A 24,911-nucleotide genomic window follows, 5' to 3' on the forward strand; every position below is an offset into this window, starting at 1 on the left:
TAGTTAAACAACACCCCAGCCTCTACAGCTGATGGCAAAGCAGCCTGTGATGTCTGCCATGGAAAGGTGACAAACCCACACACATGTAAGCTCCCATCACAGCAGCTCCCAGCAGCAGCCCCCTGCCCCAGTTTGGGTCTATAAAGACCAAAAAAATGGGGCACCAAAGCTAAAACCACAGAGATCAAAGACTACAATAAAAAACCCCAACTGTTCTCAAAGCTCCCACAAATCAAGGAGGGGAAATGCAGTGCTTGGCTTCCCACTGTGGGGCTGGGAGGGTCGAAGGGCTGAGCAGCCAGAAGCTGGACCACTGCAAGCCCACGAGCTGGAGCCAGAAAGGAGAAGAAAAGCCCAGGGCACTGCCAGCTCCCATGTGCCTGTGGAGGCTGAGGACAAACAGAGAGTTTGGGAGCATGCAGAAGCTGCTACCTCCTGCTCTTCTCCCTGCAGCCCTCCAGAGCACCCCTGTACCCTGCAGCCAGGCTCTGCCCAGCACTGCCTGGCTGTGCTGCTGCAGCACGGCCCCGGTGCGGGTGCCGTGCCCCTGTGGCACAGGTGTGCCCATCCCTGGCTCGCTGTCTTGGCAGCAAACTGTGCTCAAGAGGGAGCAGAAGAAGCCATTAGCCCCGCAGTGGGGAAGTGACAGAGATGGATGGGGAGGCAGCTGCGCCCCAGCAGAGCGGTGAAGAGGAGCGGAGCTGCACCGCGGCAGCAGCGCGCCAGGCCCTGCACTGGCACCTCCTCTCCATTACCCAATACCTAGCAGCCAGGAAAATGATTGCACACCCAAAGGGCACCCCCAGCCGTAGCTGCCAGTTCTGCCCTGCTCCACATCAGCCCCATTCCAAGGCTGAGCCAGGCAAAGGGAAAGGAGCGGTGCTTGCCCAGCGCCATCCTGCACGGAGCACGCCCTGCTCGTCTGTCCCACCCGCCTGGCACCGCAGGCAGCCAGCACCAGAGGTCTCCTCCATACCCTGGGGCAAATCAGCTCTGCTGAGCACCCCAGCCCCAGCAAGGACTGGAGCTGAACCTCTGCTGCAGGCCGAGGCTGGGGCTTCCACCTGCTGCCAAACCCTTCCCAAGCGCCCCTGCAGCTGTGGTGCCTGTGAGAGGAGCTGCGGCAGCAGGACGCTGCTCTGCCCGCCCCGCTGCTCCAGCCCCCCGGCAGTACTCACATGCAGGCTGGGGTGGTAGGTGAGCACTCCGTTGTCACACAGCGTCACGTACTTCTTCTTCCACTCCTTGTTGAGAGACTTGCCGCTGCGTTTGAGGAGAATGCCCTGGAAGGGAAGGGTCAGGAGCCTCAGGCCTTGCTTGGCCCAGGCCCTTCCCACTCAGCCCCAGCACTGCCGCTTGCACACGGGTCTTCGAAGAGACACGAAGATCGTGACTCAAGAAAACATCTGCTTTGGCCTCCCCAACAGCATTTTCCCTGGGACTGGTAAGAGAAGGGCTTCACCCCTTTCCTCACCAACCCCACCCTGTCTCCAGACACCCCTGCTCCCCATTATCAGACATAAGGGTCTCCACATGCCAGTACTGATGCCCAGATCCTCTGAGGGACTTGTCACAAGCTCTGCTACCCTAAATCATTCCCCCTGGGCAACTCTTCTTGTGCTGAAGGGCAGTGCCAACACAAGGCAGATGACAACCTCATCACCAACTAACACTGCTTGCTCTGTTGCCACAGTGCTCCCAGACCTGCTGCCACCACCAAAAGCCCAACCAGAGGGATGGACGAGGCAAGGGCAGCCTGGGACAGGTGGGAGCCAATCCATGGAACGACCCTGCAAGAGGCAGGTCTCACGAGGCATGCACATTCTCTTTTGTGCTCACAACTCTTTCTCAGAGATGTCCAGCAAATGGAAGCAGGGACACATTTCAGGAGGTGGAGCAGGTTCTGGCCACTGAGGTCCTTTTTCTCCATCAGGATTTTACACAAGACCCACACTGTGGTCTTCAAGCACAGCACACTCCCAGGGCCTGAAAGCTATTGTGCTGACATGCCCTGCTCTTCCTACCAGCCCAGCTCCTACCCACCTGAACTGGGACCCAGCTCAGAGCTGGGACCCTCCTAGCCCTCTCCCCACCCAGTTCTGCATCCCCAGGCAATCTGCTTCTAGCAGCAACTCATCAGGCACCAGGTAAGACCACAGGTGGAGCCTGAAGAGAGATCAAGAGGCTCTGGAGCAGGAGTCGGGAAGAGAATAGCAAGCACTGCAGGCAGGGAGGAGAGGACAGCGCAGGGGAACAAGAGCAGGAATGAATACCAGAGTCTGGGAAAGAGCTGGATCCACCAACTGTGGGGCTGGGCCCTTGGAGAGGTGTCTAGACAGACACCCAGCCTGGCTGCTCCCAGCACAGCACCAATCTGGGCCCCAGGCCAGCTCCCCCTCACAGCCCTGCACAGAAAGTCTCTATCCTGCATACTTGGGGGCCCTGTCCCACTGCCTGGAGACCATGGCTGCCGTGTCTGCCCGAGGGGAGCACAAGAGCAAGTCGCAGGGGCTGGCACTCACTGGGTGCCCTCCCTGCCAGGCGTGAGCGTGAAATCAGCAAGAGATGCTGCAGAGCAGGACAAGTGCCCAGGGCTGCTGGCACACAAACCGTGTGGGAAGGAAACGCCTCCCGCTCCTGCATGGCACAGAGGGGAGAGGAGAGTGGCAAAGCTGGGCCAGAGAGCTGGCAGGGCCTCATCCTTTCCCTTCAGGAGCCCCAGGAGGATCAGCAGCACCGGGCGCTGGGGACAAGGTGCTGGGTTTAACACCCCTCGGAGCACGGCAGCGGCCCAAGGGCTCTGGTCTGTGCCAGGACCTGTGAAGGGAGCAGAGGTGACCTGGTGACTACAGCCAGACACCTACACCAGGCACTGGGGAAAGGCCACCATGAGAAGTGACCAGCCAAGAATGAAGGATAGTGGTGTAACTAATCCAGCAGATGCAGAAGCAGGTCACCAGGGGAGCTGGGCCTTGCTCTTGGTGAGCTGGCAGCATCTGACAGCAGAAGCTGTGCTGACACAGCAGTTCTGGTTCTCTGGCAGGATCTCAGCTGAGCAGGACACGTCACCACAACCCAAGTGCACACAATCCATACAGTACTAATGTGTGGAGTGAAACTGGTCAAGTGAAAGGTCTCAAAACATGATCATCAGTGAAAAGAAGTGTAGTCATGGACGGCAAGCCGTGTCCAGCAGAACCTGCACTGCAATCTGCGCTGCATTCACTCTGCTCACTCAGCGTCATCCCCAAATGAGCTCAAAGAAAACGTACAGCCAGGAACTGCACAGTGTCAAGCACTGCATGACCAGGGGAGGTTCAGGCTGGACAGAAGGAACGATTTCTGCCCCTTGAGGGTTGTCAAGGCCTGGCTCAGGCTGCCCAGAGCACTGGTGGAGTCCCCATCACTGGAGGGTTTCAAAGCCCTGGAGATGTGGTGCTGAGGGCCATGGTTTGGTGGTGACCTGGCAGTGCTGGGTTCATGGTTGGACTCTGTGACCTTAAAGGTCTCTTCTAACAAGAAGGATTCCATGATTGGGCATTAACATAAATTGCCTCACACCATCTGGCACACCAGGCCCTGAGAACAGCGTGGAGTTAGCACAGCTCATGCAAGGCATTGCTCAGGGGGCCTGGCTGCCAGACCCCGCCAAGGCTGGGCTCTCAGGGCTGGAAGGTGAGATCCCAAGCAGTGCTGAGCTCTCAGTGCTCAGCTGGGACATTAACTCAGCCCAGGCCGGCACAAGGCAGATGGTGTCACCTCCAGCTGTGGTGTTACAGAAGCCAAGCAGAGCTGGAGATCACCTTGCCACATCCTTCCCCAGGGCAGGGGGACCCCAACATCACCCCATCCTCTCCATGAACACCATCCACGATGGAGTCTGTGCTCCTTCCCACCATGTATTGGCGCTTCCTGCACCTCCAGGAGGAGACAGCAGAGTAGCACATGTCCTGTCCTGGAATGCCAGCTGAGGACTGTGATGGCAGCTCTGTGTGCTCTTCTCACTGCTGGGCTTGCAGCCCCAAACCTCTCCCTCCCATGCTGCAGAACCTGCTTCTGAAAGCATCAACCTGCTTGGCCTGGAGAGCCTCCAGCCATGCCCTTGCTTGAAGGGCCATCTCCTGATGGGTCACATGCCAGCACAACTGCTGCTGGAGCCTCCTATGCCATCCTTTCTCCCTTCTCACACCCAGCAATGGTCCCTGTGCCTTCCCAATGCTGGGACATGCCTGGCTCTGACCTACACAACAGCAACTTCTCCAGCACCATCACTGGGCCATGCACATCCCACAGGGTCCCACAGGGTGCATGACAGCAGCTGTCCTCCTTCACATGGGAAGCCAGTTTAAGATGCCACCAGCTGAGCTGGATAAGCACTGGGTTCCCCAGATCTGAGAACATTTGTTTGATTTCTTTCAAATAAATCTGCTCCAGAGCTTGGCCTCAAAGCCTTAGGGTGCAGCTCTTTGGCTTCTGGGCATAACGACCCCTCCTGGTCTCAGACCTGGCTCTGTTCTGCACTTGGACCTGCCAATGCCTCCTGCAGAACAGTGGCTCCAGCTGCCCCTGCTCTCCTCAATGCATCTTCACCTCAGTGCTAGACAACATCTTAAGCGCTCCTGAGCTGCTGTGTCTCCTGTGCTGAGAGCAGAGCTCAGCTGCAGCCAGTTCAGCTGCAGAGCTGCAGCTTCCCAAACTGAAACACAAACCGGAGCTGGAAGCAGAGGAGCCAGTGCTGGCTGCCCCTTGCTGTAAGCCAGAAGGCAGAAGAGTCCAAAACTAAGAAGGCAGAAGAGTCCAAAACTCCAGAGGTGAACATCTGGGGGAGGTCTGATAGACTCAGACCTGCTGTTTGCTGCTGCACTGGAGGCTAAAAGACAGGTGACAGAAGCCAAAAGGGTTCCAGGTTCTAAAGGTGTTGCTGTGCTGCCTGCATCAAGGTCACAGCTTTGCAGCCTAACTTTCTTTTCTGGTGCCAGAAAGCAAAGGTTTGAAACAGGAGGTGCTGGAATCCTCCAGCAGCTCAGAGGGAGGTGAGAAGTGGCATAGAGGACAGAGCAGGGTGAAGCCCAGGAGATCTCAGGGCTGAGCTCATCTGCCCACACGTCCTGGGCTCACATCCCAAGGTGGCTCCTGGCTGGACTCCTCAGTTCTGCTGGGACCCTGCACCAGCATCTGGAGCCGCACCTCCAGCTGCCTCTGCCTCTCCTGAAGGACTGGCAAGCGACAGCTCTTCCCGAGCCTCCTCCTGAGCATGGAAGCCAGACGCAGAGGGCAGCAGCTGCCCGGGACCAAAGGCCAGAGTGCCCAAGCTGCCTCCTCTCCCTGCTCTGCCTTGTCTCCCAGCAGCCCCTCGGCAGCGGTGCCGCGGTGCCGGGCCCGGATCCCGGCAGGGCACGGGAACAGCAGCAGCAGCAATATGCAGCGTAATGAAGCAGGGAGCAGCGATGGCCCCCAAAGGACTCGTTTGCTCCACAAATCTCCCTTCCACTCACTTTTTTTGCTAAGAATTTTAACACCAAACTTAATTGTGAAGTCGAGTATTGATTGGAAAATGCAAATGGCAATTTAAATGTAATCTAAGCTCCCAGCGTGATCCCAGCTCCCGAGGAGGAGGAGTCGTCCTCCCTGGGCCCAGCTGGAGAGCGTGGCCCAAACCCAGCCAGGCCAGCGGCCTGCGGCCCCCAGGGCTGCGGTGCCCCCCAGAAAGGCTGTGGCACTTGTGCAGGTAGGAGCCCATTCCCAGTGACAAACAGCTGGGGAAGCTGAGGCTCCTGGCCCAACTAAAGCCCTTCTCAATGGACAAGTGTCCAGCAGGAAGAAGCATTTCTGACCCTGCAGGGACTATGTGAACCCACAGAGAGGATGCTGCTGCAAAGGGGTCCTGACTCGACAGTGCAGAGCCCCCAGAGAGCCCCAGCCAAGGAGGAGTAGCTGTCTGAGGCATAGAGGGGCCCCAACATCCACAATCTCACCTGGCCCAGTGAGGATTTCCATCTTTTCCAGATGGGGCTAAGGGAGACAGAGCAGGGTACCCAGGGTACCCTTGGTCTCAGCTGAGCTGATGAAGGTGGTGACAAGTGACAGCTACTACACCTCTGTGGCAGCACATATCCCTCTTCAGCCAAGCAAAGCCTCAACCCAGCATCTGTCCCTTCTGCAGCACCCAACTCAGATTCCCAATCCATGGTCAGCCTTCAGGCCATCAGACATGACTAGTTAGAAATACAAAGCACCTAGTGCCAAACCAGGCTGCCAGCAGTCCCCAGAGCTGGCCATCTCCTCTGGAGTCCAGAAGAGGTTCTGCACTGGCCATTGCCCATGCCCACAGGTGCCATGGATATGTCTGCAGGGCAAGTACCCCTGCTGCTGCCCCACACCACCAGACAGACTTCAACTATCTCTAGGGAATTTAAGCTTGCACCAATATTGCTTTTCCAAGCAGAAGAATCAAACTGCTCCCAAGGTGACCTACCAGCAGCCACAGCACCCATACCCAGGGTTTGCTGCCATCAGCCAGCAGTGCACGTGCTGAGGGAAGCAGTCTGAACCTGGCCAAACACCCAGGCAGAAGATCCTAACCCTTCACCAGTTTTGTTGCCTCCTCTGGATCTGCTCCAGCACCTCAGTGTCTCTCTTACACCCCAAACTGGTGTGGCCTCACCAGTGCCCAGAACAGGGGGACAATCACCTATCTACTCCTGCTGGTCACACCAATGCTGATCCAGGCCAGGATGCTGTTGGCCTTCTTGGCCACATGGGCACACATTGGCTCACCTTCAACCAGCTGTCAACCTTCACCCCCAGGTCCTTTTCTCCTTGGCAGTTTCCAGCTATTCTGCCCCAAGCCTGGAGTGCTCATGGTGTTGGTGTGACTCAAGTGCAGGGCCTTGGTGAAGCCTATATGACTGGCCTCAGCCCATGGACCCAGCCTGGACATGTCCCTCTGAACAGCCTTTCTTGCCTCCAGCAGATCAACACTCCCACCTAACTTCATGTTAACTGCAAGCTGACTCAGGGTGCCTCGATCCCCTCATCCAGATCATTGATAAAGATGTTAAACAGGAGTGGCCCCAGCACTAGCCCTGGGGAGCATCACTGGTGACCAGCTGCCAGTTAGAGCTAACTCCATCACTCTCTGGCCCAGCCATTAGCCATAGTTTGACCCAGCAGAACGTGTGCTTGTCCAGGCCTGGGGCAGCCAAAGGGCAGAGATCTCCTTCCCCAGGGACCCCTCAGCACAGAGCAGGGAGCCAGGGAGGCTTTGTCCTCCATCTCACCACTCAGCCCATCAGCTCAGCCCTGGCAGCATGGAGGCAGACTGGTCAGAGAGGGTCCAGATCCACAATGGGGGCAGAGGGGGCAAGGCAGAAGCACAGGTAGGAGCTGCAGAGCAGGATATGGATGAGCCTTGCCAGCAGCACAAGAGATGCTGGTGCGAACAGCATCCAGCTGACGCACACCGCTCGGCTGGCTTGGACATCATCCACTGCTGCTCTCCTGATGGACACAGGGACAGGCACCACTCGGGTGGCTCCAGGCAGCTGGGGCTTCCCTGCATGCCTTGAGATAGGAGCGAAGGCACTGCTGCCCAAGTGAGCAGCTGCCTCCATCGGCCCGTGGTGGCTCAGGGCGTGGGCATGGCAAGCACTGATTTGCTGCTTTCTGCCACTGCCCACAAGAAGGAGAACCTCTGGGACCCGCCAGCAGGCAGCCATGCTGTCACAGACCAGCAGCAGAAGCAGAGGCAGGAACAGAGCAGTGCAGGAGAGGGAGGACGGAGAAGAGGGGCTGCAGTGGGAGCGGGCGCAGGGCACGGATGCCCTCTGCTGGAACCATCCCCTGGCTGGAGAACCCTGCTCCATACCCAGCACCTTCACCTGCTGTGGGAGCCACGCCAGCACCCCTGGCCCAGCAGCCCTGCAGGCCTGGGCAAGTGGCAGCCCCCAGGATGTCTGGCCAGCTAGGCCATGGAGTACCCAGCTCCTTCACACCTTGTGCTGCACAAAGGCTCCCTGGTCCCCAGTGCAAAGCCTGCTGGCACCCCACCCCCGTGGAGCTGCCCCCATTTGGGGTTGAGGGAGGGTCGCACCTGCTTCATGGGGATGGCACGCCCGCTGCCAATGCTGTCCGCCTTGCACTCCGGTGCCTTCTTCTCCCTCTCTGGGTCCGTGCCCTTGCGAGACTGGAAGAGAAGAAACAGAGTTCCGTTAGAGATGGGGGCATGGGGAGTGGCACGACCCCCATGCCCAGCAGGCTGCCAGGCCAGGCCGACCAGCGCTCGCTCTCCCAGGCCGGGGCTCCCAGCACATGGAGCCGCCCGCTCCTCACCCGTCCCTGCCAGGCCTGCTCCAGCCCTGCATCCCCACCCCGTGTCCCCTGGAATCTGTCCTCTCCCCCAGGGAGTGCAGGCACAGCTGTCCTAGCAGAGCAGGGCTACCTCTGACCCCCCCTCCCGCGGGGAACACAGGACATGGCGACAGACAGAGATGGCATGGGATGCGGGTGGAGCATGGGTGGGAGCAGGAGAGGCCGAGGCAGTGAAGGACTCACACCTCTACTAATCCAACGGATTTATTCTGTAACACACTTGCACCATACAAAGTAGCACAGGTCACCGGGCATAGATACCAGCCCCTTACAAAAGAGCATGGACAATAAATATCTACCACACGTCTAAGAGTCGAGAGCAGAGCCCACAGCAGCCCCAGGGGCGGCCACGGGGAGAGCAAACTCCAATAAATACAATAGGAACTATACAGTCCGTTGAGCAGAACTCATTCAAAGTGCTTAGGACAGAGGGAATATCAAGTCATACACGGCATGGAGCACAATCAATACATTCAGAATCACAACAATGGCAGAAGGGCAGCGGCAGCGTCCCTCCGGAGTGTCCTACACACCCCCTGCGTCCGGGAGCGCCCCGTGTGCTTTGGATCAGAACGGGACACGAGCCCCACGCGCCTGGGACACCGATTCACTGGCTTTGGGGCCCAGAACAAAACAAAGAGATTGAAAGAGAAGGAAACTAAAGAGACACAGATGGCTGCTCTGCTGCGAGGAGGAAGAGGAGGAGGAGCAGGAGTCCATGCAGGCTGCAGGAGGTGCAGGAGGGAGGAAGGAGCTGGGTGCTAGCGGCAGGCGCCAACAGCAGCTCCCGCAGGCAGCAGCAAAGCGTCTTTGGGCCCATCCAGCTCCACTCGCTGCTGTCGCCCGGTCCCGGCGGCTCTGCAGGTCTTGCCATCCCATCAGGGTCGTCCGCCTGGCATCCCCGAGCACGGAAAGTGCCAAGACAGCAGTCAGCAGGCCCAGAACTGTCCCAGCTTAAAGTGCAGGCGCAGGCCGTCTCACGCTTCCTAGACTTTACATTGGGGGGATTTAAAAGGCTCCTGCGTGTCTCCGAGGGGGGGACCCATGCTGGCTGGAGGGCGGGCGAGCCTCTAATCTTAGATCAATCCCAGTGCCCATCCCTTATCCGGCCCTGGAGAGGCAATGAAAAGTGAGAGAATTTGTACAGAGGTGCCGTGTGTAACCACCTGGATCTTCTAATTTGGAAGGAGTTGGAAAGGCCTTTTTGTTGATGAAAAGTTGGAAACAGTGGCACATATCTGCAAATATCGAAAGAATAAAGAGTTTGGCAAGTTATACTCAGAACACGGACACGAGCCTGCCAGTGATGGGCAGGCAGAGGCCAGGGAGGGCGGCAGCAGCAGTCAGGCTCCAGGCTCCAGCAAGCGGGGCCGGGGTGGGCACCTCAGGCAGGGGCTGCCCCAGGCTGTGTGGATCCGGCATGCGGACCCCTGCCCCTGTGGCTTTGGGGTGCAATCCGGCATGGGGAGCAAGGGGAGCAGGAGGGAGCAAGAGCAGGAGAGGAAAAAGGAGAGGAGGAGGAGGAGGAAGGAGGAGGAGAGGACAGGACTGGCCGTGAAGGACCCAGGCACAGCTCAGGACTGTGGCTGCTCCCAGAGCTGAACGGAACACGGCCCTGCCCAGCGCCAGAGTTTGAAGGGGCCCGTGCCCATCTGGGGCATGCTGCGAGAATGGGAGCTGCTGGCTGCACCTACACTGCCTGCCTGAGAGAAGCTAAGGGCAAGAGACAGCCTCCCCTTCCCTCCCCTGCCCTGCCCTTCTCTCTGTGCCCCTGGCCCTGTCCCACTGCGGGAGGAGGTGTCAGGAGCTGCTGCTGCTGCCACGACCAAATGGGGTGAAGACGTCAACGTGAGCCATGGATGTGCACCAGCAGGAGAGCAAGCGAGTGAGCGTGAGCTCGGCAGCACGGGTGAGCCTCGACCAGCACAGGGGAGCCCCGATGAGCACAGGGGAGCCCCGCAGCACGGCCAGCGAGCGCGAGCCTGGGTGAGCCCCACAGCAAGCTTGAGCCTGGGATGAGTGAGCAGTGAGAGCCCAGGACAGATGGTGACGTCCACAGCAGGTGAGCATGAGTCCCGCGGCAAGCCCGTCTCCACCAGGAGCAGGGCCCACACCGAGTGAGCTGGGCAGGGGGCTCCATGGGCAGTGAGTGTGAGCGTGAGCTGACGGCGAGTCCAGAGTCCGTCGGTGCGCGGGCCAGCAGAGGATGGGTGGCAGCACGCGGGTGCCCGTGTGCCAGTGCACAGCAGCAAGCATGAGCACGAGAAACGGCGGGGAGGGAGGAGAAGCATCCACCAGCACTAAGTGCAACAGCTAAGCGTGACCATCGACAACAGGAGACCCACAGGGCACTGCCAGGGAGGAGGGGAGGGCTAGTGAGGGACAACCATGCACGGGGAGCAGCTTGTCTGCTGCCAAAGGCAGTGTGTGCCAGGAGGAGGAGGCTGGGGGAAGGCAGGATGGGGAGTGGGGCGAGCACGTGCGCTGCAGCGGGGCCGGGGACGTGCACACAGAGAACTGGGGGTGTATGAGATGCAGGAGTGGGGACAGTATGCAGCATCCCGAGCATCAGGTGCTTCAGGATGTCAGAAGCTGGGGGAGATGGGTCTGTGCCCAGCACGAGTCAGGGGGGATACCCACAGTGCTGTGAGAGGAATGGGGCATGGGGCAGGGCAAGGCTCTGTGGGTCTGGAGCAATGGCAGCTGTTCACACAGGGCACACAGCGCAACACGGACACGGACTTGGTGTGGCCAGTGCCACAGACAGCAGACACAGGTGACCGAGCAATGGTGGCTGGAAGCACGTTCAGATGGGGAGGAGGAGAGAGGCCTGCGCCCAGCACGCTCCCAGGGGAGCCCCCTGCTATGGGAACAGGGCTGCCTACGCTACAGACAGGCACTGGGAGCGTGGGCAGGCCCCTGCCGCAGTGTGGGCAGCGTGTGCGTGGCGTGGGAGCGTGCCAGGAGCTGCCCACACTCCCTGTGCCACCCACAGCCTCGCTGGCTCCCTGCGCTCCCTCCCTCTCCCGGGGCCCCACTGCAGCTCCCAGGCTCGAGTCACACAGACGCAGGGCTTGGGTGCTGGAGTGAGTGGGGCCCGGTGCCACGTGTGGGGCTCTTCCCGGCACCGCCTGGCACGGTGCAGCCGGCACCAAAGGGGAGGCCCAGCGCCGGGGCTCTATGCCACATCTGGGGAACACGGCCCCAAGGAGAGGAAGAGCAGAGTCGCTGGTGCTGCGCCCACACCACGTCCAGCTCTGCCCACGCACACACACCACGCACACCCTGCCTGTGCCAGCAGTGCCTGCCCGGGTGCTGCCCGTGCACACACGCGCTCACCAGCAGCAGCCCTCAGCACCACGGGCCCAATACAGGCAGAAGGCCGCTTCCTTCTCCCACTCCCTGCACACACTCCTGCAGGAACACCCCCTGCTCCTGCTCCTTGTTCCGGGCCACCCGTCCCCACCACGGTCAGCACAGCAAGGTTCACCTAGAGTCTGGAGCACGAAAGCCTGTGGGGCAAGACTGCTGCAGACCTGCTCCTGTCCCCCTCCCAGCCTGGCCCCCCACAAAGCCCACCCCAGAGCTGCTCCAGCCTGGCCTTCGTACCGTGAAGATGTTGGAGCGTCGCTTGGACTGCTTGCGGATGGGGGTGGGCGTGTTGGAGGCAGCGATGGTCTCGATCCGCAGCTCCCGCTGGCTGATGCTGGGCGTGGAGGGCACCGAGGAGGAGTAGTCACTGAAGGCTCCTCCACCATTGGTGGCCTAAGGCAGAAGGAGATGGGATGGTCAGACAGAGATGGGCAGCTGCCCAGGGCACAACCCTGGGAACACCTCCCACCCACAAAATCTCGTGCCAGGGGCAAGAAAGTGTTACACAGGACTAGGAGGAGGAGACACCCTCCTGGCACTACTCCTGCCCCATAGGCTGCTCAGGGAAGCCATAGCCCTCCCTCTTTCTGCTCCAGCTCTCCAATGGTGGAAACTCTGAGCTTCTGCAAGCAGCACCGGAGAGCAGTGAATGGAGGGAGCTGGCTGCTGGCTGGCAGCCCTGGAAGTCCTTCCAAAGGTCTGCAGCAAAGACACGGAGGTGGCAGTGATCCGTGCAGCCCTGAGGAGCCGGCTCTCTCCTCAGAGGACATTGCTGGGGGCACCTCAGTGTGTTCCCTCTCCACAGTACAGGACCAGTGTGGCCCTCCCATGGACATTCTGCAGGGGAGAACCCCCTCAGCAGAGTCCATTGGAACTTGTGAGGCAGCCCACAGCCTGCCTGGCTCCAAGTCCCACTCAGACCCACCCCTGTGTGTCTCCATGATGGCTACCAGGCCAAAGAGGATGTGTGTCCCCACAGCTCCAGCCTACACTTTTCCAGTGTCCTGAAGCACAAAGTGCCACAAGCTCCATGCTCCATGTCAAAGGCATCTCTGCTGCTGGGCCCCAAGGGAGGCTCTTGGGCTCATGGACCACTGTGGCCTTGGCTGCAGTGGCCCACATCGGCCCACATGGGAGGTGAAGGGGAGGGGAAGACCAAATTGTGCAGGTTGTGGAACCATCTCAGCCACATTTTTCCTGCAGACAAGCAGCTGCTTGCTCCCTTTCTGCTCACAGAAGCCCCGTGGGCAGTGACCTGGAAACAAGTTTACAAGAGGTCCCAAGGAGCAGCACTTGCACAGAAGCATTTCAGACCCGCAGCACAGGACCTCTAGCTGCGAGCAGGCACGGGGCAGCCTGAGGTCTCTGGCAGCTCTGCTGCTCTTTCCAAAGCACGCTGAAGAAGCTGCCCCTAGAAGGCCAGGAAAGCTCCAGCAGCCGCCTGCTCCCAGTTCGCATGCTCCAGAGCAGCATCCACAGCCCTGGGACTTGCTCCACTCCCACCTGCTGCTGAGAGCGGAAAGTGCAGGCAGCGGCGGGATGAGAAGCCCTCTGCTGCACACCACCGGCGTCTGCCTGGTGGGATCCGAGCCTTGCTCTGAGCCAAGCAGCTCGGAATGGTAGAAACACAGAAGAGGCTGTGCAGGGAAAATAAGCAATCACGGCCCGCAGCCCTGCCTCCTAGGGAGCTGCAGGGCCGTGCAAGCCATCCCACCTTTGGGGAGAGAAACGGGGGAGGATGCACAAAGAACTCCTCTGAAGAGAGAAAAGAGCCTCCTGAGAATCAGCCCAACTTGCTTCCTCCCCGAGGCAGAGCAAGAGGGCTTCTGAGTGAGGGCACTGAGGTGTGCCTCTGGGACACCCTGCTGTGGAAGGACTCTCAGGTGAATGGATCCTTCCCAGCTGCTTCTGGGCAGTGACAGTGTCCCTGCTTGCCAGGACCACCCCAGGCTCCAGAGCAGCCCCACCACAGCCTGCCTGCAACGTGGTGCTGCCTGAAGCTGGAGTCAAACACCCTTCCACAGCAGGGAGGTGATGCCTATGGGCCTGGACAAAGGAAGCCACCACCATCTCAAGCTGCCAGGCAAGGTTCAGCATGGGGTGGGTGCCAGCATCACCTCCCATCAGCTGCTGGGAACATTCTACTTCCACCCCACAGCAAACAGGCAATGGTGACCCATCCCACAGCCTGGGGGGCTCCCAAGGGCACCTCAGAGTCCCTGTAGGGAGGTGGAGGAAGGGAAGCAGCAGCAAGAAACCCGAGCAGAACCTCTGCAAGCACTCACTGGCCCGAGAATCTCCCACCCACTCCCTGCAGGCAAGGGACAGGAGCTGAGTGGAGCTGGGTGAGGAATGGGTGAGGAGCACGGCTCCCAACCCACCCAACCAGCTCGCCCAGCGACGGGTGCAGGCACGACACAGCAGAGCACAAACCTGCAGGTGAGCACCAGCTTTCCTTGGGGGCTGCAGGTCTGAGGGATCTGAGGTGTCTGTTCAGCCCTGTGTCCCACCAACTGCTGGGAAGGCCTGAGGGACACACTGTCAGGAGCTGCCTTGCTGCGGCAGCTCCCTTCCTCTCCACCAGTGTGGGATCAGTGTTCTCTGAGGCACCAGGTACCACTGCAGAATGATGGCCAAAACCCCCCCAACTCCTAAAGGCAGCAATGAAACCAGGGCCTTGGGCTGGGCCAAGAACTGGTTCACAGAGGATCATCCACTGTGCACACCACAGCAGCACACCTCACCCAGCACCACTGCCATGAAGCCCTGCCAGGACGGGAACGTGGCACAGCCACCCAGGTTTGGAACCCAGCCACCACCTCACATCAGAAGGAAGTACCCCAGAGAGATAGGTGATACAATCACCAGGGTCCTCTGGGGTCTCCCCTACCCCAGTAACTGCAATGGACAGACTGCCAGAAGCCCATCCAAGCAGTGGTCAGCTCCAGAAAAGCCAGTTTGGCTCCACCAGCATCATCAAAATGCTGCCAGAAAAGATGTCCCCAGGCCCAGGACCAGAGCTGGTTCCCAGATTCCCCCTGCCATCAGCCACCCTTTGTGGCATCATTCATCCCTGCTTCCAGAAGACAAGTGCCTTCCTCTCTGACAGCTCCAGAAGACAGAGCTGCCCCTGCCTGCATGGGCCAGGAGACCAGGCATAGAGCAGAACATCCTCTTCACCTCAGAGATGGTCCCATCCCTCTGGGCACAAAGCTAGGAAGGGAAGCAGACCATGACCAGGTGGAAAGGAAGAGGGACAACCCAGGGGTGGGGAATGCTGCTGCTGCCAGCACTAGCTAAGGCAGCAGAGAACAGAACACTGCCCAAGATGCCATCACTGCTGGGAAGGGACAGAGCATGTGGTGCCACCACCACACTGGGCCAGCAGCTGAGGGCAACACCTCCTGACCCAAACTCAAGCCCCGTGAGAACTCTGGGAGCTCCTCCTGGCCAAGCACTCAGGACTCAAACACCAGTCCTGCTGCTCCCACAGATGATTCTGAGGAAGAGACCCTTCTGTCCTAGTGTGTGCCCTGCCTGTGCACACTAGCACCCAGCTGTGCTGCAAGGCCAACAGAAGTTCCTCATTGTATTCTTCTGGCTCCTTTCCATCTCATCTCCATCTCAAATCCCAGGTTCCCAAACCCTTCCTTGAGATCCTTCTCCCTGTGCCAGGTTCTGCTCTCTTCCTTGCACAGGCAAGTGAGAAACCTTGGCGAAAGCCCTGTACCCTCGGGCAGAAGACAGAACATAGCACTGCTCTGCAAAGACCTTGCACTCTCTTGTTCTCCCTTCCTGACTGTCCACAGCCCAGCCATGTCCTCCCAGAGCTGTCCCACTGAGTATCTCAGTGCCAGAGCAGAGGACATCTCCCAGGAGGGAGGCCCCATTACCCAGTCCCACAAGAACCCTGTCAGTGCTTGAAGCCCAGACCTGAGAGCAGGGCCCAGCAGAACTTGTGAACTGCTTCCCCCCAGCCCTCTCCTGTGTCATGGAGAGCTGCTCCTGTTTGTCCTGGAGACCATCCCTTTGTTGTGTCACCAGCACCAGTGAGCTCCTGAGCACGAACCCTAGGCTCTTCTGCATCCCTGCTGCAGGACCTGCCAGGCCACTGTGCTGATTGTTGGATGTGTGCCTTCCTGCATACAACAACCATGTGGGCTGCTCTGCCCAGGTCTATGCTGGAGATATCAGCCATCACTGAACTTGTGTCTCAAAGCCAGCTGGATTTGCTGTGAGGACCACGGGAAGCAGTCCCAGAACCTCATTCTTGAGCCCACACGAGGACAGGGAAATTCCTTGCAGTGTTTTACCACCACTCACCAGTTCCATGACCTCATGCTCTATTTTTAGGAAAGAGCCTCTTGTCATGGAAGAGAGATGTGTAAACACCACAGTGAGGAGCGTGGGGAGCCCAAAGGGTTGTGGTTGAGCTACAGAAGACCCAAGGAACAGAACTGAACTGTGACCCTTGCAGTGGTCTCCAGGTCTGCTGAGCACAGGAAGGACACGGTGCCAGACAGGCACAGAGCAGGGATGGGGCAGGAGGACAGAGGCAGAAAGCTCCAGAAGGACATGGCCCATCCTCACTGCTGACACTGCTACAGCCCAGGTGATCAGTGAATCTGCTCAGAAAGGCCTCACAGTTGATTGTCATCTCCTGATTCCTCCCCTTTACCAACTCCAGTTACCACAACTCCCTACGTGCCTCCAGAGAAGCCCCAGGAGCACAGCAGGGTACTGAGCAAAGGTCCTGCCTCAGAGACAGAGGGGCAGTGGTCACCTCTACACAGATGTCATCTGCAAATCAGGCTGCAAGGTGCTCTGCTGGAAAAGAGGCAGCAGGTTTCTGAGAAAAAGCTGCACCAATGCTCATGACCCACAGAAGCTTCTTCAATGCCCAAACGCTGCTTCCCCACCACCAGCCTTCATCCACCTCTCCTTCCCCAGCCTGCTGCAGTTAGACCTGCCCCTTCTGGGTCAGTTCTGCTCCTCCAAAGACACAGGACATACATCTCTAGCTTCACCACCCTCCCACCTGGAGACCTTGGCAGGCCCTGCCAAGCTAACACTGTGTCAAAGAATAGCAAGAGCCCTCCCTCTGGCAGAGGGGAGAAGAACCTCCTTCTCTGTGCTACTCCTCAATCCACCACTGATTTTGCCCCTCCACAAATACATCCCCTAAGAAGCCCACCTGCAAGTGCATGGAAGATCACCAGCTTCCAGCATCCAGGAGGAGCAGGACCATGGGCTGTGTCCACCCAGACCATGGCCCCTCACACAGACCTTCCACTCTGCCCAGAAGCCTTCCTGCAGACAGCTCATGGCTCTGCACCAGCCATTGTTGAAGATCATGAGCTAGACCAAACAGCTTAGATATGAAGCTTGAGCTCAGGGCAAGCACTGTGCTGGCCTGGGACAGCACTGCCAGGGTGGCCATCATTCTGCTCCTTCCAACAGCCCCTCCAGGGCTGTGGGGTGAGCCTGAGGCTGGATGTTGAGGGAAATGGGAGTGTGGAGGAGCAGGTGGGGTCCCTGGCTTGCCCTGCTCCTGGTTCCCACCTGGTTGATGTGGACAGAAGGGATGGAGGCTGCGGAGACAGATGAATGGCTGGGTGAGTTGGGCAGGGACTTGCAGGGGCCGATGGAAAGCTGCTGCTTCTTTCGGAGAGCCACCACCTTCTGAGCCACTGCAAGAAAGAGAAAGGGACAGGGTCAGAGTCCAGAAAGCAACTTTCTCCACCCTGGTCTTCTGGAGGGCTTCAGGGAGACCCAAATCCTTCCTGTGAGCAATGCCAGTGTCTGGGACTCAAACTGCATCACCCTGTGTTCACTGCGGGGGTTTCTGCAGAATGCCAACCCCCACGGCCTGGCAGTGCCACCAACCCAGATGCAAGGGAAAGTATTTGACCAGGGCAGGTTTCCCATGCTGGCCATGGTGAGTGGCCAAAGGCCACCTGCTCCCCTGGGTCTCATGTGGGCAGTGACTTCATGTGGGCATCAAGGAGCCACTCAGAGCCCTGGGATGCTGCAGGATAATCCCCAAGTCACTTCTCAGTCACCTCCTGACAGCAGCTATAGGACCCAGTTACTGACCAGCCTGGGCATTGCCACCTCCACCAGCATAGGTCCTTGTGATCCTCATGATCTCCAGATGTCAGAAGAACTACCATGAGAAGCCAGTCTCCCTGTTCCTGTGACCTCACTGCCTGATGCCAACAGCCCAGAGCTGCGATTCACCCTTCCCAGTCTCCTGCCTCTTCTGGAAATAAACTCCCTGACCAAAAGGCAGCAAACAAGCTGGGCTGGTGGGGACTTCAGGAGAACACAGCCCCATTCCTCATTTCCTCTGGCATGCTGGCCAGGTGCCCTCACCACCAGAGAAGGAGAAACCTTTCAAATAAACAGTCCTGAGGGCACCGGAGATGCCACACATCCAACCCAGCACGGCTCAGGCTGGGAACTCTTGCAATGAAGGAGATGCTGCATTGCCTTTCCAGAAGGACAGAAGATCTCCATCACACATCTGATGTGACTGAACCCAGCTAGAAACATCAGATGCCAACAGCAACTGCCAAACCAGTTCACAGACACAGAGGCCACCTTACAGCTCCAATGTCATGGCCATACAGGGACAGACGAAGGTCTATTGGGACTGCTGCTACTTGCTCATCTGATCAACCTCTGAGCCTGTCCAGACTCCCAAGCTAAGCCTTGGTCCCACAGCTAACAGGAACCCACCAGACCAATCAGAGTAACCTGCTGGTTCTTCTCTTCTCCTGCCCCCTATCCTCTCTTCTGGCCAGCTCCATCCACTGCTGGCTGTGTGAACCATCTCCCCCAGACCCTGCCCAGGCACACGATGGGGACCAGGAGAGAGCCCAAAAAATTCAGCAGCTGCTGGCCTGGTCTCTGCATGGCCACTCAACCTGTACCATTAGTGGTAATGATAGGATTCATCATGAAGGCAGCAAGAGGGAGATAAAGTCTCACCAACCCTTAACTGAGGCATCTTGAGGAGGCCTTCACATTTCTGCTGGCTCTGCTATGAGCAAGCAGACCACAGTGACCCACTCCTCAGGGCAGGCTCACACCTGGTGACCTCCTGAAGCTGCAGCTGATGTCTGCCAGGTGATGGACATTTAGCACAGAACCCAGCCTGGGTTCCTCCTGCTTCAGCCAGGTCAACTCCTCAAGCCACAGGCAGACTGTCCCACCTTCTCACATGAGCAGTGACTGTGACAACATCTGGTGCTGGAAGCAGCTTGGAAAGGATGGGAGAAGTTCAGCTCCCACACAGCCAACAGCTCTTCCAGGGGGGCTCTTGCCAGGCCATGCATGAGAAATCAGCCGGGAGGAAAGTTCTCCCACACAGTTCCCACGAGGAACAACTGTCCCATCTGGCCCTTCAGCTGCTGCTCCTCCTCCTCAAACACCCAAAAGGTTCTGCTCTGCATCCTCCTCTCCTCCAAGCATGGCCACCAGATCCCTTCTGTGCAGCCCCACAACTCCTCTGCAGGCTCCTACAGATTGCTGAGCTGCACAGAGCCACCACAGGGACATTGCCATCCCCTGGAGGCTCTCTGGAACAAGTGGCTACCAGAAGACAGCTCTGCAAAGATGGCAGGAGAAAGGTTCTGTCTCACCCTGCCCTGTGGTCCCTTCTGCACATCCTTGTGCAGCTCATGAGCACATCACACACAGGAACCCCTCCACATGCAGAGCAGGTCCTCTCCTCGGCCCACAGAGCCGCAGCACTGCACAAGCAGGCCCTGACCTCATGGCCTGGGGTAATGCCACCCCCCTGCATGCCCTGCCCTGCCCAGGTACCCTCCCCAGGCTGCAGTTACCGTCCTGGAAGACCCTCTCCACGTTCAGCCCGTAGGTGGCACAGGTCTCGTAGTAGGTGCAGCGCTTCAGGTCGTTGGAGAGCTTCCGAGCCCGCGAGTCGTCGATCACCCGCGGGTTGGTGGCGCTGATGGCATCTGCAAACCGAGGGGAGAGGAGGCTAGAGAGCAGGTGCCCATGTCCCACCTACCCAGAGGTGCCAGGGCTCCCTCCCTCCCTCCTCACACAGAGACCCTCTCGCCCATGAATGCCAAGGGCACCCAAGTCCTGTGCTTGTGGCAAAACGGGTTTGTTAAGTGACCCTTTTCCGATGAACTGCTCTGCAAATGAACCCCTCCAGCTCTCCTTCCAGCACCCCCACCCCGGGCTCCTGAGGGCAGAGACAGAGCTGGGGTGGGGTGAGAATGCAGGGGGATGACTGCGAGGCAGCGCAGCCCCACACGGGGCGCAGGGACCTGCCGGCCGCCGGCCTCACGGCTGTACCCCACGTGCCACGAACCCAGAGGGAGGAACCACGCTCACCCAGCTGGGAAGGACTCTGCTGGGATTTGGACAGCACTCTTCTGAAAGTGGTTTAATTTGTATCCCAGATGCTGCTCAGGGCTGTGTTTGGGAAAAGCTGCCTTCCCAAGAGGAACCCAACTCCCGGAGGACGTGCCGGGGACAAGAGGGGCTGGGAATGAGCCCTCTCAGGAGGAGCCAAAGGGCTACTGGACTCATGGTATGAGAAATCCTCCTGGAACTCTCTGGAGGGTTGTTTAGTGTGATTCAGCCAAGGCTGGGACCTCACCTAGATCCAAGGCTGGGACAACAACAGCCACTGACCCCTCTGCCACTCCTGCTGCTGAGCTGCCCCAGCCCTGCACCGTGCTTGCTCCTCACAGCAATTCCACCATCTTTAAATACCCAGAGTTTCACCACTCTTCTCTACTCCCAGGCTGGGGTCCAGAGCAAACATCTCCAAGACTCCATTCTGCTGTCACCTCCTGTCCTCCAGCCTCAGGAACAGGTCACACTGCTCAGGAACCAGGTCCTGCCAAGGTGTTTTCCCCTCACCTCCTCTGTTCCCTGCTCTGCTCTCAGCTGTCACTCTTACATCCAACTTCTGCAGCCTGGGGTCCCTCCTGCCTGCACTCAACCATACTTGGCCAGGACAGACACTCATTTTGGAAGAGCAGAGCTCTGATACCCAAAGCCATACCCCCCCTGTGCCCATGGCACCCACAGCATGGTGCTGGGAGGCCAGGCTGGCTCTGACGCAGGCTGTGCCATGAACCACACTTGAGGGCTGCCCTCTCTCCTGACAGCCACTCTCCCTCTCCAGTCTGAATCTCCCTCTTTGAGTTCAAGCCATCACCCCTTGTCCTCTCACAACAGGCCCTGCTCTGAGGTCTGTCCCCAGCTTCCTGATCTGTCCCTTGAAGCAGTGAGAGGCCACCAGAAGGTCTCCCTGGAGCCTTCTCTTCTTCAGGCTGAACAACCCCAATTCTCTCAACCTGGCCTCACAGCAGAAGGCTTCCAGCCCTCCCATCATTGCTGTGGCCTCCTCTGAACCCACTCCAACATATCCATGTCCTCACATCAGGATCCTGGGCCCTTGTCCTCCCACTCTCTCTCACCAGCATGCACAGGTCACCAGTGCTCCTGGCTGTAACAGGGGGGACACAGGGAGCAGCCCAACTGCCCATGCTCACCCTGTGTGCCCACCAGCACCATGGGCACCTCGGCGGTGTTGCGGTAGCTGCAGAGCCTCAGGTAGTAGTTGTAGACTGTCTGGAAGCTGATCTCGTCCTCCAGGCTGAAGACAAACACCACAGCATCCACCCAGGCTGCAAACTGTGGGAGACACAGGAATCACTGCCCAGACCACAGCCCCAGGCCCTGGGACTCACTGCCCAGACCATGACCCTGAGCCCTGGGAGTCATTGCCCAGACCACAGCCCCAAGCCCTGGGACTCACTGCCCAAACCATGACCCTGAGCCCTGGGAGTCATTGCCCAGACCACAGCCCCAAGCCCAGGGTGTCACTGCCCAGACCACAGCCTCCAGCCCCGTGCCCATGGCCCACAGCAGGGCAGCCACGCGGCAGGTGCAGCCCCCAGGACCTGTGGCACAGGCTCCCCAGCACACTGGGGACAGCAGCCACCACGGGGACAGCCTCTCCTCAGTCCTCCCACACCTGGGCTCCTAAAAGGCAGCCAGGCAGGTCCCTCTGCAGCAGCCCCCAGGTCTCTCACCTGGAGTTCTGGGGGGCCACCCTCATCTCGGATGAGCAGCAGGTAGCTCTGGCCATCCACCACGATCTCCTTCTTGAACCGGCCCCCTGGGAGGAGAGCAGAGCAGGGTCAGGAGCTGAGGGCCCGCAGGGAAACCCTGCAGAGCCCCAGGGCACAGGTGGTGGGGTGCAGAGATGGGTCACCCCTAGAGCTCAGTACAGCACCCAGGCCACCCTACGTGCCCTGGCACCAGACCTCACCTTCTGGAGACTCCTCCTGCACGTAGGTGCCGGTCAGGTAGCGGTGCACGAGGGCCGACTTGCCGCTGGACAAGTTCCCCACGATGCCCTGAAACAGAGGCACAGGTCATCCACTGCTGCTGTCACCAGCACCTCTCCCTCCACTCAAAGCCACCTCCTGCTAGCTGAGACCACCAGCACCTGGGCACACACTGGCAATGGGCAGAGACGCCCCTGAGAGCAGAGGAAGGGTGAACCCAGGCCAGTACTGGTGAGAGGCCTGGGGACATTCACTTGGCTTGGCTGGTGAGACCAGGGCAGGGATGCCCCCATAGACCGGGCACCAGCAAGGCTGCACCTTGAATCCTGGGGTCAGATTTGGGTCCCTCACTCCATGAAGGACATTGAGGGGCTAAAGCAGGTCCAGAGAAGGACAACAAAGCTGTTCAAGGGTCTGGAGAACAGGGCTGGTGAGGAGCAGCTGAGGGACCTGGGGTTGTTGAGTCTGGAGAAGAGGCTGAGGGGAGATCTTCTGGCTGTCTACAGCTCCCTGAAAGGAAGCTGGAGCCAGGTGGGGGTTGGTCTCTTCCCCCAAGGAGCAAGTGACAGGATGACAGGAAACAGCCTCAAGTTGCCCCAGGGGAGGTTTAGGTTGCACATGAGGAACAATTTCTTCCCCTTGAGGGTTGGCCAGGCCAGGCCTAGGCTGCCCATGGCAGTAGTGGAGTCCCCATCACGGGAGAGGTTTCAAGGATGTGGAGATGTGGTGCTGAGGGCCGTGGTTTGGTGGCAGTGGTGGGTTCATGGTTGGACTCCATAACCCCAAAGGTCTTTCCAATCTAAATGATTCTGTGGTTCCACAACTTCAGGTCCTGCCACCAGCTCTCCCTTGCCTGCCTGTCTCAGTACATGGGCCTGAGGCAGGTCTGTCAGACACAGCCCATGGTGACATGCTGGTCACAGGCTGTGACACAGGGCAGACACACTGTGGTGTGTGATTCAGGCTCCAGGTGAGGAGAAAGTTCTTCACAGAAAGAGTTGTTGGCCATTGGAATGTGCTGCCCAGGGAGGTGGTGGAGTCACTATCTCTGGAGGTGTTCAGAAAAGGACTGGACATGGCACTTGAAGCCATGCTTTAGCCACGGGTGATAGGCTGGACTTGATGATCTCTGAGGTCTTTTCCAACCTCATTGATTCAATGATTCTATGATGCCAGGAGCAGCCAGCTGCAGGAGCACTGAACTCCACACCACCTGCTGGCAGAGACCATCCCCAGCACCCGCCCTGTGCTACACCCTGGCACAGCAGGAGGAACCAAGCAGCGGTGTTCAGCCTGGCACTCGCTGCGGCGTCCTCAGCAGGTCTGTGGCACAGCCACACGGTCCCAGGAGCGCCGGAGACGCGGGGCTGAGCAGAGCGGAGCCCATGGGAACGTTCAAGCTGCCTCTGCCACCACAGAGCAGTTTATAGCCAACCTCTCCGGGGCAAGCCATGAGTGTGCTGAGTGAGTCACTGCCAGGCAGGTTCTCCAGCTTTCAGGTACCCACGTGCTGCTGGAGAGGGGTGAGGAGGCACCAGCCCCACGCTGGAAGGAGCTCAGCCAGCACTGATGTCCCACAGGAGCCTGGGAAACCTCTCTGGTCTGCTGGCACCTCCTGTGTCCACAGTGCACACAGCTGGCGAGCAGAGGGACCGGGGCACCAGGAGCCTGGCACATGGGAGTGCAGCTCAAGGCACTCCCATGGGCATGCCCAGGCTGAACATGTCCTGCCAGGGCTGTCACCCACTGTGGCAACTACAGGGCACAGGCAGCAAGCTTGGGCAGAGGGGAACAACACCAGAGAGCAAACCCCATGGATCACATAGGAGTGCTGTGGAGCCACACAGCCAGGCATGGATGGGCCCCATGAGCACCACAGCCCACTTGTACACAGCCAGGGAATGCTTTGGGTGGGAAGGGACAGTCAAAGCTCACCCAGTCCAACCCCCTGCAGTCAGAGCAGGTTGCTCAGAGCCCCAGACAACCTGACCTGGAATGAGCCTAGGGATGCAGCACCTTCTACCTCTCTGGGCAACCTGGGAGAGGCTCTCACGACCCCCAGCACAACAAATTTCTGTCCCTTCTCTCCAGACTCTGAGTTCAAACCATCATCCCCTGTCCTGTCACAACAGGCCCTGCTCAAAAGTCTGTCCCCAGCTTTCTTGAAGCCCCTTGAAGCGCTGAAAGGCCACCAGAAGGTTTCCCTGGAGCCTGCTCTCCCCCAGCCTGAACAATCCCAACTCTCTCATCCTGGTCTCACAGAAGAGGGCTTTCTGGCCTCCCACACACAGTCCCTGGGTAACCCTTTGTGAAATGGCTCCTGAGGCTGCCCAGCAGCAAGGACTCCCTGTGACATCAGAGGTCCAACACTGACAACAAGACTTAGCTCTCCAAAACCTGGATGAAGGCTGTGTTTACACTTTGTTGTCTTACAACCCAAACCCTGATCCATGTCTTGCTGAAATCAGCTTCTGCTTTGTCTTGTCCTCAGCAAACGTCATAAACAAGCTCCACCAGAACAGGCAGCCACGAGGACACAACCCTCAGAGGCAGCAGAGCCAAGAGAACTGTGGCTGTAGGCACCTTGGAAACCTCTGCATTAAGACATTGGGAGCATGAGGGGACAGAAAGGGCTGGCATGACCCATGTCAGGTCCAGGGGATGTCCTTGCCAGGAGACACCACCTGTGCTCCCTTCTCCTAGACACAGCCCAGCCCTGCCAATCCAAGCAGGGAGTCCCTGCCACCACTGTCTCCTGCAGCCTCACCCCAGACACCACAGAGGAGGCCTCAGCCCAGCACAGCCAGGACTGGACCAGGACTCCGA

The 24,911-nt window shown here is 58.9% G+C and overlaps 1 protein-coding gene across 3 annotated transcripts in view; it reads right to left on the reverse strand.

Annotated features, from left to right (window-relative positions):
- The window catches only part of AGAP3 (ArfGAP with GTPase domain, ankyrin repeat and PH domain 3), a 102,032-nt gene that overhangs the window by 42,975 nt on the left and 34,146 nt on the right, over positions 1–24,911 (reverse strand). For 2 of the 3 annotated variants that reach the window (XM_054171178.1, XM_054171176.1), the window contains exons 3-10: positions 22,067–22,154; positions 21,828–21,913; positions 21,285–21,426; positions 19,593–19,727; positions 17,305–17,432; positions 11,980–12,135; positions 8,093–8,185; positions 1,179–1,283 (exon numbers count right to left, since the gene is read on the reverse strand). In XM_054171178.1, coding sequence (XP_054027153.1) covers positions 1,179–1,283; positions 8,093–8,185; positions 11,980–12,135; positions 17,305–17,432; positions 19,593–19,727; positions 21,285–21,426; positions 21,828–21,913; positions 22,067–22,154 — 933 coding nt within the window. Of the gene's footprint in view, positions 1–1,178; positions 1,284–8,092; positions 8,186–8,537; positions 9,609–11,979; positions 12,136–17,304; positions 17,433–19,592; positions 19,728–21,284; positions 21,427–21,827; positions 21,914–22,066; positions 22,155–24,911 lie in introns of those variants that run through there. The other variant, XM_054171177.1, reaches the window with a different exon arrangement.

This window comes from Dryobates pubescens, chromosome 21 (genome assembly GCF_014839835.1).
Source record: "Dryobates pubescens isolate bDryPub1 chromosome 21, bDryPub1.pri, whole genome shotgun sequence".
NCBI lineage: Eukaryota > Metazoa > Chordata > Aves > Piciformes > Picidae > Dryobates > Dryobates pubescens.